This window comes from Carlito syrichta, unplaced genomic scaffold, assembly GCF_000164805.1.
Source record: "Carlito syrichta isolate Samal-C Ts95f unplaced genomic scaffold, Tarsius_syrichta-2.0.1 Scaffold304416, whole genome shotgun sequence".
NCBI classification, from domain to species: domain Eukaryota; kingdom Metazoa; phylum Chordata; class Mammalia; order Primates; family Tarsiidae; genus Carlito; species Carlito syrichta.
The window spans coordinates 152,191-165,901 of NW_007248512.1; the positions used below are offsets into that span (position 1 = coordinate 152,191).

A 13,711-nucleotide genomic window follows, 5' to 3' on the forward strand; every position below is an offset into this window, starting at 1 on the left:
CTGAGGTCTCGCTGCCCAGGTGGGTCTCGAACCCGCGGGCTCAGGCAGTCCACTCACCTCAGCCTCCCAAAGGCGCGGGATTACAGGCTGAGCCACTGAGCCCGGCTATTTTAAAAATATTTAATTGAATTGGAATATACTTTAAAATTATTTTAAAACACAGATTTATACCTTAAAAATATTTTGAGCTATAAAATGATCATGTTTTGATATTTGAAATATATCTGTAAAATGTTTTTTTAAAGTATAATTTCAAGTTTTATTTTAGAGACATAATAAGTAAATGTTGAGTTTGCAGGCTGGGCATGGTGGCTCACACCTGTAACCCCAGCACTTTGGGAGATCAAGGTGGGAGGATTGCTTGAATTCAGGAGTTTAAGACCAACCTTGGCAACATAGCAAGACCCCAATCTCTACACAAAATTTAGAAAAAATAGTTGTGCATGGTGGCATGCTCCTGTAGTTCCAGTTACTCTGAAGTTGAAGTGGGAGGACTGCTTGAGTCCAGGAATTCAAGAATGCAATAAGCTATGATTGATAACATGATTGATAATGTAGCCTGAGCAAGAGAGTGAAACCCAGTCTCTTGAAAAAAGTCAAATAAAAGCACAAAAAGAAAAAAGGTAATAGACTTACTCTATTTACTATTTCAAGTAAAATTAATTATTTGACAAGTTCAATACTGTTCATCCAGGAAGACATTTTAATAGCAAAACCCTGACAAGAATAGGACTTGTGACTTCTAAGTTTTCTTACCACTAAAGATTTCTATAATTGATTTCTTAATTTTGATTTGTTGCTTTTAGTTCATCCTTTTTTAAAAAAATTAACAACCTGTATGTCATTTAGATTTATAAAAATTATATATTTAAAATAAATATTATGCAGTTAAGACATATTAGAAGTAATATAATACATAAGTTAAAAGGAAAATTATTAATAATAACATTATTCTATTAAAATATGATGGTCTTTTAAATATTTTAAAGGGTACACTCATATTTTTTTTAGAAACGTGGTTGAGAAGTCTCCATATTTTGATTTTCTCAAACCTTAACAGGAAAATATATTGGGGTTGCTCAAAATTTGATACATGATAGCTATGTGAGAAAGGAATTACAGATATGTATTGGGACATTCCCATATTTTTAAAACAAACAAATGAAAACAACAGAGCATTGAATGGTTAAAAAATAATGCCCATCCTTTATTTTATAGACATGTTTGAGATCCAGTAAGATGATATTGAATTACTTGTTTTCTAGCATGCCTAAAGTTGACAATGAGATTCTTCTTTTCTTTATAATGTAGTGAGGCAAATTTGTCAAATTTGAGCAGCATATCAGTTAGAGATTATTGGGCTGCAGTTAACATAAAATCAGACAATGGCATAAGCTCGTAAAATGATCTTTTCTCACCACAAAAAGAAGACTGTAGGGAGGTTATCCAGGGATAATGACAGTTCGCCAATATTATGAGCTACTCTGGATCTTTCTTTGGACTCTCCTTTCCTGAGCACAAAGTACCTCGGTCTCGTTTTTATTGTCTCGCACTCTGTATTTCGCTGGTTGACCTCCAGGCCATGTGTGTATGAAAAAGTGCGAAGGGCAAAGGAATTTCTTCTTGAGATAATGTTCCTTTTTTTCATTTAGGAAGGAAACCTGCTCATGTATTTCAATCTGCACATATTTCCAGAATCATGTCAACTGGCTACCACTAGCTGTAAGAGAAATTGAGTGATTGAATATTTTACCTTCCTAGGTTTTAAAATAGAAGACATCAAGGAAGAAGGGAACTGTAAATCATTTTTCAAGTGCTCAGTTCACAATTCTGACCTACTCCATGAATAATCATACAGAATAACATATTTTTTGAAACAAAAATGTCCTTCATGTTTTATTATCCCAATTAAATTTTAGTATAAATTGCTTATGGCTTAATTATGTGTAAATCAGAAAATACTGAGCATTTTGTATTAATTCAATGTATCTAGAAAAGGATGAAAAATAGTAATTATTGCAAATGTGTTTCAGTCACTTGAAAATTTGATGCAACATTCAGAGGATAATCCAAATCAGATTCGCATACTGGCACAGACCCTAACAGATGGTGGAGTCATGGATGAACTGATCAATGAGGAACTTGAGACATTTAATTCTCGTTGGAGGGAACTACATGAAGAGGTATGAGGATAAGTGAAAAATGTCTTTAATCTAATTTGCATAAATGTGTAGCAGATTCAGACCTCTCAGATAAAATGAGTAGTACTTTAAACATTAGCTCAGCTTCCAGGTTTTAGAGACCATCCATCTAATGCCAGACACTGGCTGAATTCTTTACATGTGTTTTATATAATTTGGTCTTACAAAAACATTAAAAACTAAAATTTATAACAAGTAACTGAGATATACTGAGAATACTAATGTTCTCAGGTCTATGTATTAATAAATAGTTAATAAAGAATTCAAAGTCTGATCTTACCTGACCACAAAGTTTATTTCCCTACTCAAGAGTAACCAACACGTATGAGTATCTTCTTCCCTTCTTCTTCTCTCTTTCTCTCTCTCCCCCCACATACAGATGTTTTGTTACAGTCACATGTAATCAGCTGATAATATATGCAACTCCATTAGTATCTCAAATATTGCTCATTCTTCCCCAATAATACAAAATGTTATTATTTATATATAATGTGTGAATGTTCATAGTTCTTAATTCACACACTGCATGATTTTTCCTATCAAAATTAAAGTAAATTAATATAATTTGCCTAGTCAAACAATGTTTGCATACTCTCTCCTAAGTCAAGAATGAATTATTTGTCAAGAAGAAAACCTATTTCATAAAAATATTTAGTTTTGTATCCATGTACTGAGTGCCTCTTCTACAAGTGGGATATTGTTCTATGATTTGGTACTATGTAAGAAAAAATTATATTCTTCATAACAAATATATTGATTAGTTATGCAAAAAATGTTATTACCTAGCATGTGCACGACATAAAAATAAGCAATATTATAAGGTGTAAAGAAACTAAAGAGATTAATAATAGTAGTAACTAGCGAAGTTTATAAGAAACTGTTCAAAATTTAAGTAGGCAATTGAAAGGAAATTCCTGAGTAGGAGAACCTCTTCTCTCTCTGATCCTGAAAAGAAGTAGGAGGGTGGAGCAGATCCATGCAAATGTGCCAGCAATAGCATCCAATCCTTAATCCTGCCTTTATATTGGTGAGTAGTTTTTCTACATCAACCTAAGGGGTCAGGGACTAGAAAAGAATTCCAAACAGTCCCTTGGTCCTTCACCATTGTTGCACTGTTATTAGATGTGAGTAAAAGTAGACATTCCTAGGTGGTAACTATATTGAAGGTCATTTAAATTTGAATTTTGGTATCGAATTGGAATATGTTTTTATTTGTATTTGAATATTAGTGTCAGGTAAAAGATTGTATTTTGGGCAAAAAATAAAAATTAACTTGTAAAGCGACTTTGGCTTAGCTGCAAAAAGATTAAAGTTTTTTTAACTTTTAAATTTTTTATTTAAAGGATGTGGGGTACAATTCAGGGTTAGGTGTACAAATGTTCATTATGCAGGTACCCTTGTTGATGAGATGGGCCACCCCTTCCCTGGCAATTTGTTTCCCTCAACTGCCAATCCCAGCCCCCTCCCCTTACAGTTTCCCATTACTGCCAAATGCTTTCTTATAGTATTGTAATTGTTCAAGGTCCGCTTATGAATGAGAACATATGGTACTCTGTTCTTTGTTTCTGTGATAGATCACTGAGTATGATAGACTCTAAATCCATCCAAGTTGCTGCGAAGTTTTAATCTTTAACATTTCTCGCTGTCCATAGAAATAGATTACTCTCTAACCTGATTTTGATATCAGCTCTATTTATGTAATGACCTTGCGGTCCTTTATTACTGCAAATTACTTATGACCTTATACTTCAAAAGGCTTTGGTATGAAACCTGATATTTTCCCAATAAGTAACAATTTGATTCAACAACAAACTTTGATTGAGTACCTATTCTACAATATTCCAGACTGAGTTGCTAAAGCATGGAATTTTGAGACAGAAAAACTTGAATTAAGCTAGCCCCTTGTATTAGTTAGGGTCCAGACAGGGTACAGAAACTACACAGTGACTTGAATAGGGAAAGTTTAATGCAAGGAAATATTAACAATTTACTGGGAATTAATTTTTAAGAAAGGATAAAAGAGAACTCTAAAGAATGCCCTAGGGTTGATGAATATTACCTAAGAAGCAAACTGACTTGGAAAAATAAACTCTCTACCCAAGATTAAATTCAAAACTCTGAAGTCTATTTGGAAGGAGTGCATCTGCAGCCCCTGAGATGGCAAAGAAATTTGCTTAGTTGACCTGACTCTGAGCTAGTCCATAGTCAGTTGGCTGAAGCTAATGCGAAGAGAATATTGGGGTGGAGTGCTGACAAAATTCACAGGAAAGTAGCCCATGTAGCATGCTGCTGAATTTGCTGGGAAGCTGGCTGGTGTACCCATTGGACTTGCTGGAAAGCCACTGAACTTGGAAAAACCAGATGGCATTCCAGAAGCCTGTTAATTTGCGATCCATGCTAAGCTTGCTGCTCAGGCACTGATTGAACTTATCAGGCACTGCCATGAGGATATTTCTGAAACTCTTGGTGAAGAAAGGGATGTAGTGATTAAATGAGCTGTACTGGGCATACCACAGGCCTATCTGGAGCCACAGGAATGAGAATTAAAAAAGCACATGAACAGAGAAATCTTTACTTCTTCCATTGTCACTCCAGCGCCCTTTACTGACAATGCTTTACATCATGTCAGCTGGTAAAGGGAGAAGTGTTCCAGTATCAAAAACAGGACAGTGTTGAAAGACAATAAAATGATAACTAACATATCCCTCTACAATTAATCGGCTTTGTGACCTTGGATAACACTTCCTCATTTGTGATAATAGATTCAGTTGTAGTGGTTTCTTGTGAGCAAAATATAAAATATCGCATTGTAAGTGTTTACTATGGTGCCAGGAACGTATGCTAGAGTACTCATTCTTAAAAGAATGTTTGTGTGCATGTTTGTACACATATGTGTGTGAATACCCCACAAAGTGGAGGGATTGGTGAACAAATACATATATTAAAATATGCAAAATAGTGAAATGTACATGTACCCATTTATTATATAAAATGCATAAGAGAGAAAAAGGGATTTAAAATATCCTATGTCTTCAAATTGGAAGGGGTTCTACTTCTAATTCAATAGTCAATTAAGCATAATGCTAAAATAACAATAAATATGTGAAATAAATATACTAGAAACTATTAGTCCTGCCTATACTTATATTAGATATTTAGCCAATAATGTTCTCACAGTTATTTGACAATGAAAATGAAGCATATTTGGTGCATCAGGGCTTTCATGGAAACCACATCACATTAAAGATAATATTCTTCTCAAATTCTGTTGTGCTGTTCTTTAATAAGCTGATGTGACTTTAAAGACACAATATTGAGTAAAATGATAGATAGTAATCGGGCTTTTGTACTTCTCAGACTATAAGATGGGCACTTTGACCAATTCCAAACTACTTAGGTAATAAAGAAACACCTAATAATCTGCTAGCTAAATCAATTCTTTGGATGTTCCCACTGACTATCTAGTTAAAAAGACTGGTGTTTTGATGCAGTAGATGGAACCTTGGGATAAATTATCTGAGGAGCTGAAGAAACAAAATGACTACAATAACATTGTTTTAAAATTGATTTTTTAAGATCATGTTGTACATAAATATGTGACAGTCAAGAATTCTGAATTTGTTTTAAGCTATATATTCTTGGTTTTTTGCTGGCTAAAGAAAAAGAGATTTTTCTATCAATAGAGAGCCTTTTCATTTAAAGATGAGCATTAACCCATTTTCTTCTCAATTAAATGCCTATGTCAGAAGTTTGTATTTTTTTTATCGCCTACCTAATGTTTCTTACAGCTGCAATTATGCAGACCTAAGGTAGCTTTCAGTTGCTAGTTAAATCAATCAAACCGCCTGAGTTTTTATTGCCTATGAATATTTACAAGAGATAGGCTAGATCTCCTTCCTAATTTCGGAGTGTGAGTTTGCATTCAAATAAGTAATAAATTATTCTTACCACTTTAAAAATGATCTTTCATTCTTAATAATCATACAGCACTATATTTTACATTCACAGTAATTATTTGAAAGATGGTTAGCAACCCGGGAAAAAACTTCAAAAGTCATACCAAAACATATAGTTTTTACAACTATTATAATAATTTTATTCTCCACCAGAGTAACCAAGCTACAGAAAATGTTTTAGTAATACAACACAATATATAATAATAGCATCAATAATATATGATTACAAAGGCTCAGGTACTGCTCTAAGTGTCAGATATGCATTTTCTAATTTAGTTCTCACAATACCATTATGATATGAGGCCTTTTATATCTTCATTTTATAGAATGGAAAGGGTATCAAAGGTCATAAAACTAGGAAGAGATGATTGAGCATTTAGACTCGTCTTTTTGCACTTGAAGACTGGACACATGACCATTTGGTCACACCGTTGCCCACCTCTGTGATCCTTTGCTTATATCAAAAATAAAAGCTGCCTACTAAGAAGTGAGTATTGTAATTAAGTAGTTTCCCAATTTTTAAAGAAAGCTCACAACATGAGCTTAAATGCATTAGAGCTGACTAATTAAAAGGAAACATTTTAGAGTTTTAAATATTAAAACACACATTTAGAAGTCCAAAGCCTTTGCCAGTTCTTTTGATTAGTGATTATTTCATCTTTCTTGTAGATTATTAATGTCCTCATTTCAGTCCCCTTCAAAGCTGTCTGTAAGTTGTTTCACTTGACATTAAATAGCAGACAGAGTAAAAGAGAAGAGACAAAATCTAAATTGCCGTAATGGTAACCTTCGTGATAGGCAGCTAGAGGGACCTATTAATTGTTCCAGGTAATTATGACCTTGAATCATTCCCTCAGTGTCACATCTGCCTTAGCATAGATAGATCAGAATGGACAAATATTGATTGAAGGAACACTGCAAAGTAATCTAGGAAAATAAGTGACATGATATTAGTCATGAGGTCTAATTTTATTGGAAAGCCATTCCTCTAATAAAATAATATGCTTTATGGTTTTATCAATGTTTAATTTTAGAAAACATCAACCTATAATAATATTAATAGTAATAGCCACTACTTATTGAGTACTGTTTTATGTCTGTCCTTTAGCTAAGCAGTTATAAACAATCTAGCCCTCATATTAGTTATGAGATAGACTTGATTATTTTACTTTATAGATGCTGACATGAGCCTGACTTTCATTGTCAGAAATGAGGCCAACTACGTCTTCTAAAATGCCCTCTGCAAAACTTCAGGATGTTGGGGGGGAAATGAATGAAACAAGCCTTACAGATGAAACAACTACGAGTACTGTCCTTTGTATTGCTCTGGAGTTAGGCACTAATACTAGGAGCCCAGATTTTAGCTGAATTTGGTGGAAAAGAAATCTGATCTGCTGGTTCAAGAAAATCAGGGAAGTAAGCAGAGATCCTACATAAAGCTGAGGTTATATTGTCAGTAAAATGATGGACAGGGGAATTTGATATGTCTGCTGAGAGCAACAACATAAAAATGCATCTATATTCTTACTGTGAGTAAAAAGTAATAGACTAATTATAATCTACTTAACTGAAAATGTATAACAGTAGGCCTATTATTTGTGAGGATCTAGGGAATGTGTATTATCATTAAGGATCAAGTAATACACAAACGGAGATTAAGTTAAAGTAGCACCAGATTAGCAGCACCCTAGCACTAGTCAAAAAAGTGCAAACTCTTTGCAAGAAAGAATGCCCTAGTCCTCCTAAATAAAACTAAATAAAATTTGAGTTCAACACATACACACACACACACACACACACACACACACACACACACACACACACACGCACACACACACACACACAAATGAAGACAAACCATCCTGAAGGGAAGTCAGCATGAACACAGGGTCAATTCAGGTCACCTCTCCTAGAATTTCAGATTTTAGAATTGCCAGATGTATACTATAAAATAGGAGGTAAACTATTAAAGAAATAAATATTGCTAAAATTTTGAATAAGAAGCAAAACACTATGAAAATTGAATACTATTTGAAGAAATCAAATTAAAATAACTAAAATTAAAAATATTCTATTTTTAAATGAGTACATTTAATGTGTGTTAGTTGAAAACCGAGATAATATATAATTAAAAGATAATGTACAGAATGTGATACCAAAAACTAAGAAGGTAAAAATTGTGAACAAGTATGTAACATATGTGGAGGGGAGTAACATATAACTTAGGCCAAATGAGAGTTTCTAAAGAAGAGAATAAAGAAAATTGGGATCTCTACATCTCAATAGCATAATACCCAGATAGATAATCCAATCTAAAAATGGGCAATTGAATGCAATAGACATTTTTCCAAAGAGGACATATATGTAGTCAGCATATATATTAAAATATACTCTAAATCATTAATCATCAGGAAAATGCAAATCAAAACCACAATGAGATATATCCTCACACTTGTTAGGATGACCTTTATATATATGTAAAAAAAAAAATGATGATGAAGATGTAGAGAAAATGGAACCCCTGTACCCTACTGGCAGAAATGTTGCTTGACACAGGCATTATGAAAAACAATTGGGAGGTTCCTCAAAAAACTAAAATAGAACTTCCATATGATCTGGCAATCCCACTTCTAGGGATATAGCCAACAGAAATTAAAAAACAATCTTGAAGGAATATCTGCACTCCATTGTTTATTGCAGTATTATTTACCTTAGATTAGTTATGGAGACAACCTAAATGTCCATTGACAGATGAATAGAAAATGAATATGTGGTAAATACAAGCAATGAAATATTATTCAGTCTTTAAAAAAGAAGGGAAGCTTGATATTTGCATCAACATGGATAAACCTGAAGAACATTTTGCTAAGTGAAATAAGTTGGACATAGAAAGAAAATTGTACATGAAACCACCTATATGATGAATCTAATACAGTAAACCTCACAGAAGCAAAAAGTGCAATAGTGGTTTCCAGGACTGAAGAGAAGGAAGAAATGGGGTGGTATTTGTCAAAAAATTCAAAGTTTCAGTTATATGAGATTAAACATTTCTAGAGATCTACTGTAAAGCATAGAGCCTACGGTTAAAAATACTATATTATATACTTAAAATTTTGCTAGGAGGATCAATCTTCTGTTAAGTGACTTATCACAAAAAGAAATGATACTAAATATCCCTCTCCCTCTCCCTCTCCCTCTCCCTCTCCCTCTCCCTCTCCCTCTCCCTTTTGGAAATGATGGATAGGTTTATGGCATAATTGAGGTGATGGTTTTATTAGTATATTCTTATCTCCAAACTTATCAACTTGTGTATATTAATTACACACAGATTGTATGTCAAAATAAATTTTGTAAAGAAAATAGAAATGGAGGAATATGTGAAGGATATTTAAGTAAAACTTTTGAGAGTCCATTTCATCAACCACTTAACCAAGAAGTCCATTTTAATAACAGACAAAATAAATAAATAGAAATATAATCTTAGACATATCACAATGAAACTGCAGAAATCCAAAGACAGAGAAATTGATATTAGCAGTCAGAGAGGTGAGACATGAAACCTGTGAAGGGATGAAATTTAGATTAATGGTAGACCTCTTATCTACAAAAAAAATGAATTTTTAAAAAAGCTATGGAAAGTACTTTCACTATATTGAAAAAATTACCATTGGTCTGGAATTCTGAACTCATTAAAACTACTTCAGAATCTGAGTAAATTATACATTTTCAGAGAAATAGAAACTTATAGCTTACTCCAAAAGACTCTTAATACAAAAACTTCTACAAGAAGATAAGAAAAATTGTGGAAGAAAAATAAGTTTAAAAGGTCTTAGATTCAAGTAGGTATAATAAAAAAAGTTGTTAAGTCGCTACTAGTTCGATTTATTGACTCAATTCCCATTCACTCTTTTATTAATTAATTATAGTTGCTGAATTCAAAGCGCTGGAGGAAAAACTGTGACATTCAATTGAGGTAAAATAGGACATAGGCAACTAAAGTAAGTAGAGGAAATAAATATTTGATGATGAAAAAAAAATTAGAGAGAAAGGCCAGTAGTTTGAGTAATAGGCCAGAGAAGATATGTTGTTGATTTTCAGGATAGTAAAAATTTAGGCATGTTTGTAGTCTCAGGGAATATCCAATAGAGAGACATACTTCATATGTAAGAGCAAAGTCTTACAAGATATGATTCATGGGCAAAAGTGGAAAGATTGACCTTAGAAATGGGAAAGAGAAAGTTGAGATAATACCAAGACATTTTGAGGTAGAGATTAGTAAGGCTGAGAAAATGTATCCATGAAGGACTCCATACATGAGAGGGCACTAGATCTGTTGTTAGGTTGTATAGAATTGATGGTATGAGGATGGGAGAAATAGAGGAATATAGAACTGCTACCACTGAGGAAGTGAGAGTAAAAGGAATTTGGAGTATGAGCTCTTTTGTTGTCAAAATCCATTTAAAATAAGCAGAATTGGTAGCAAACAATAGTATGGATTCAGTAGTAGCTAATGAAAAGATTCATTATATGAACAATCAATTATTTGACTTTCTCCTACAGTTTTCTACAAAATAATCATTTTATTTAGAACCACACACGTACTAATACATGGACAAAGTCAACTTTTATATGCATTATCCTTAATTAGCATACCGAGAATGTATTTTATTATATCCTGAAACAACTGAGAGGCTGGTTTCTGGAGTCTTTTCTTCCAATTATATTCATATTTGAAAGTCATCTATTTGGTATTCATTTTCCCACCCCCAATATGTCACTGTGCCCTGTTGCTTCTAATGTGAATTTCATGTATTTTTAAAAATCGCTCTAACTTAGCCATTTTACTTTATATTCTTATTTCAACCTTTTAGCTGTTAGCTATCTTTTTCAGATTATCAGCTACATAATTTTCAAGGCCCAGTACATGAAAAAAATTAGAATTGTAAAATGGCAATAGCAGCACGTTAAACCAAGTGTAGGTTCTCCTAAGCCTGAGTTACAGGATAACTACACAGGTTACATGTGTATTAAGCCAGTTTGGCATGCCATTTTATCTATTTGGTTATTTTTACACCTAAATTGCTTTTTATAATGTCTGGGATTTAAAAACTTAAACTCACTCCTCTAGAATGTCATTGCTTAATAATATTTCACTGGGGATGATTGACTAGCAATAAATGCTTTAATATTTCAAAAGGTAGAATTTTTATTTATTTTTAGGGTGTTAATAATGGATATAGATTCTAGGATTACATTTTTTCCACATTTTGAATGTGGTGCTTTCTTTCCTTACAATGGAAGGAAGGATGTTCGATATCTTGAATCTTGACTTTCCTAGGTTGAATGCTCTGGGATAAAATTTTTATCTTTATATAAAAATGCACTGCAAGCAGACTGTTGTGGCAAACATCTGTGTTCAAGGTGACTTCAATTTTGAGCTGAGTAGTGGACTATGCATCTTGCTCTCATAATAATTTTAATTGAATAATTGGGCAAGAGTGATTACCTTTTGAGGGGAAGAAACTCACTTGTGTAATATTTACTCACAGGTAATAAACTCAGTAGTCCATCCTTAACTTAATGTAAGAAAAATAGACATGAAAGTATAAGTTTGTCTTTGATGTTAAAACCTGCCCCTGGATAGTGTAATAATAAATTTTCTGTCCGGGCTCAGTGGGTCACACCTGTAATCCTTGTACTTTGGGTGGTTGAGGTGGGTGGATTGCTTGAGCCCAGGAGTTCGAGATCAGTCTGTGCAACATAGTGGAACCTCTATCCCCCCTAAATAAAATAGCGGGGTATGGTAGCACATGCATGTAACCCCAGTTACTCAAGAGGCTGATGCAGAAGGATCACCTGAGCCCAGAAAGTCCAGCCTGAGTGACAGAGTGAGACCCTGACTCAAAAGACAATAAGAATAATAAAATTAAGTTTTAAAAAGTAAAAAAGAAAAAAGAAAGTATGTTTATTTTATTTTATTATTTATTTTTTTGAGGTGGAGTCTCACTCAGTCGCCCAGACTGGAGTGCAGTGGCCGCTCCTGGCCACCGCAGCCTCGACCTGCTGGGCTCCGGCGATCCTTCCGCCTCAGCCTTCCAAGTAGCTAGAATTACAGGCATGCGCTATTACGCCCGGCTGATTTTTTGATTTATTGTAGAGATGAGGTCTCGCTGCCCAGGCAGGTCTCGAACCCACGGGCTCAGGCAATCCACTCACCTCAGCTTCCCAAAGGTGCGGGATTACAGGCTGAGCCACTGAGCCCGGCTATAAGTTTAAATTAGAAAATAACTTTCCTCCTTCTTCTGCTGTATTTTCTTTTGTTATTTGAGAAAGCTATTTTTTTTGGTCCTACAATTAATCATGAGTTGTCTTGATTCTTGTTTTTGAAAATATTTTAATGTATTTCTTGTATTTTGAATTTAGTTGACCTCTATCTTATAGGTAGTGGAACTGAAATATATAACTTTCACAAAAACTGCACAGTAAATGTGTTTTTTCTTATTTTAGACATCATGAATCATGGAATTTTTTACCTTGCAAGTAGAAATTACATTATTTTTAAATATAAAAACTATAATTTGTCTTACTTTAATAAATAATGTTTCCTTGCTCACTCACACTGTCAATAGTTAAATTTTTCTTGTCTTTATGTATGCCTAATTTAGCATATTTAAGTTTATAGATCCAAACACAAAGGACATACAAACACACACACATATATATACATGTATATATCCCTATGTACATATGCATGAACAAATACATATATGTAATCATACATTGTATTTTAATATATGATTAATATTTAAATAGTCAATATTCGCTCTAGACCTTTTCTGTTTGCTTTGGGAGTGTATCAACATCTTTTTGAATAAATGTGAATTTGTTGAACTAAGGTTATCTCATCTTTAAATTTCTAATAAGTTGTTGGTTGAGTTTCTTCCTGTAAAGTTGAATAGCTAGGCTAGGCATAGTGGTTCACACCTGTAAACTTTTTGGAATGAATTTGGAAAGCTAAGGTGGGAGGATTGCTTGAGGACAGGAAATCAAGACCAGCCTGGGCAACATAGTGAGATCCCATCTCTACAAAAACCAGTAACTCAATCAATCAATCAATCAAATTGGCATAGAAAAAGAGAGTGTTAATATATAAATTTAAAAATATGTAATATTAAGGCAAAAAAACTAATCCATTTGAAAAATTAAATCAGTAGCATGAATTGGTAAGTTAGCATTTTAGGAATAAACTCATGGATTGATGGTTTTCTTTTACTGTTATTATCTTCTTACTTTTTCAAAAAAATTCCTGGATTTTTATCTTTAATAAAATTTGTCTATAACTTTTATTTACGATCCATCATGATTGACAACTAATATTTAAACCTTATAATATAAAATACTATTTTTAAGCTAAATATTCATCTGTCTCATCCATTTTTTTAAACCATTTTCATTTCAAGCCACTTCATAGATACTTAAGGTTGAGTGGTCAAATCTATTCTTTAATATCTAGGCAAAGCTTCACTAAAGTTACTTGCCAATTTGTCTTCAAAG

The 13,711-nt window shown here is 33.3% G+C and overlaps 1 protein-coding gene across 1 annotated transcript in view; it reads left to right on the forward strand.

The window, feature by feature from the left end:
* The window catches only part of LOC103262259 (dystrophin-like), a gene marked incomplete at its 5' end in the record, with an annotated part of 166,531 nt that overhangs the window by 135,580 nt on the left and 17,240 nt on the right, over nucleotides 1–13,711 (forward strand). Inside the window, one exon of the mRNA XM_008059882.2 lies at nucleotides 2,034–2,183. Coding sequence (XP_008058073.2) covers nucleotides 2,034–2,183 — 150 coding nt within the window. The remainder of the gene's footprint in view (nucleotides 1–2,033; nucleotides 2,184–13,711) is intronic.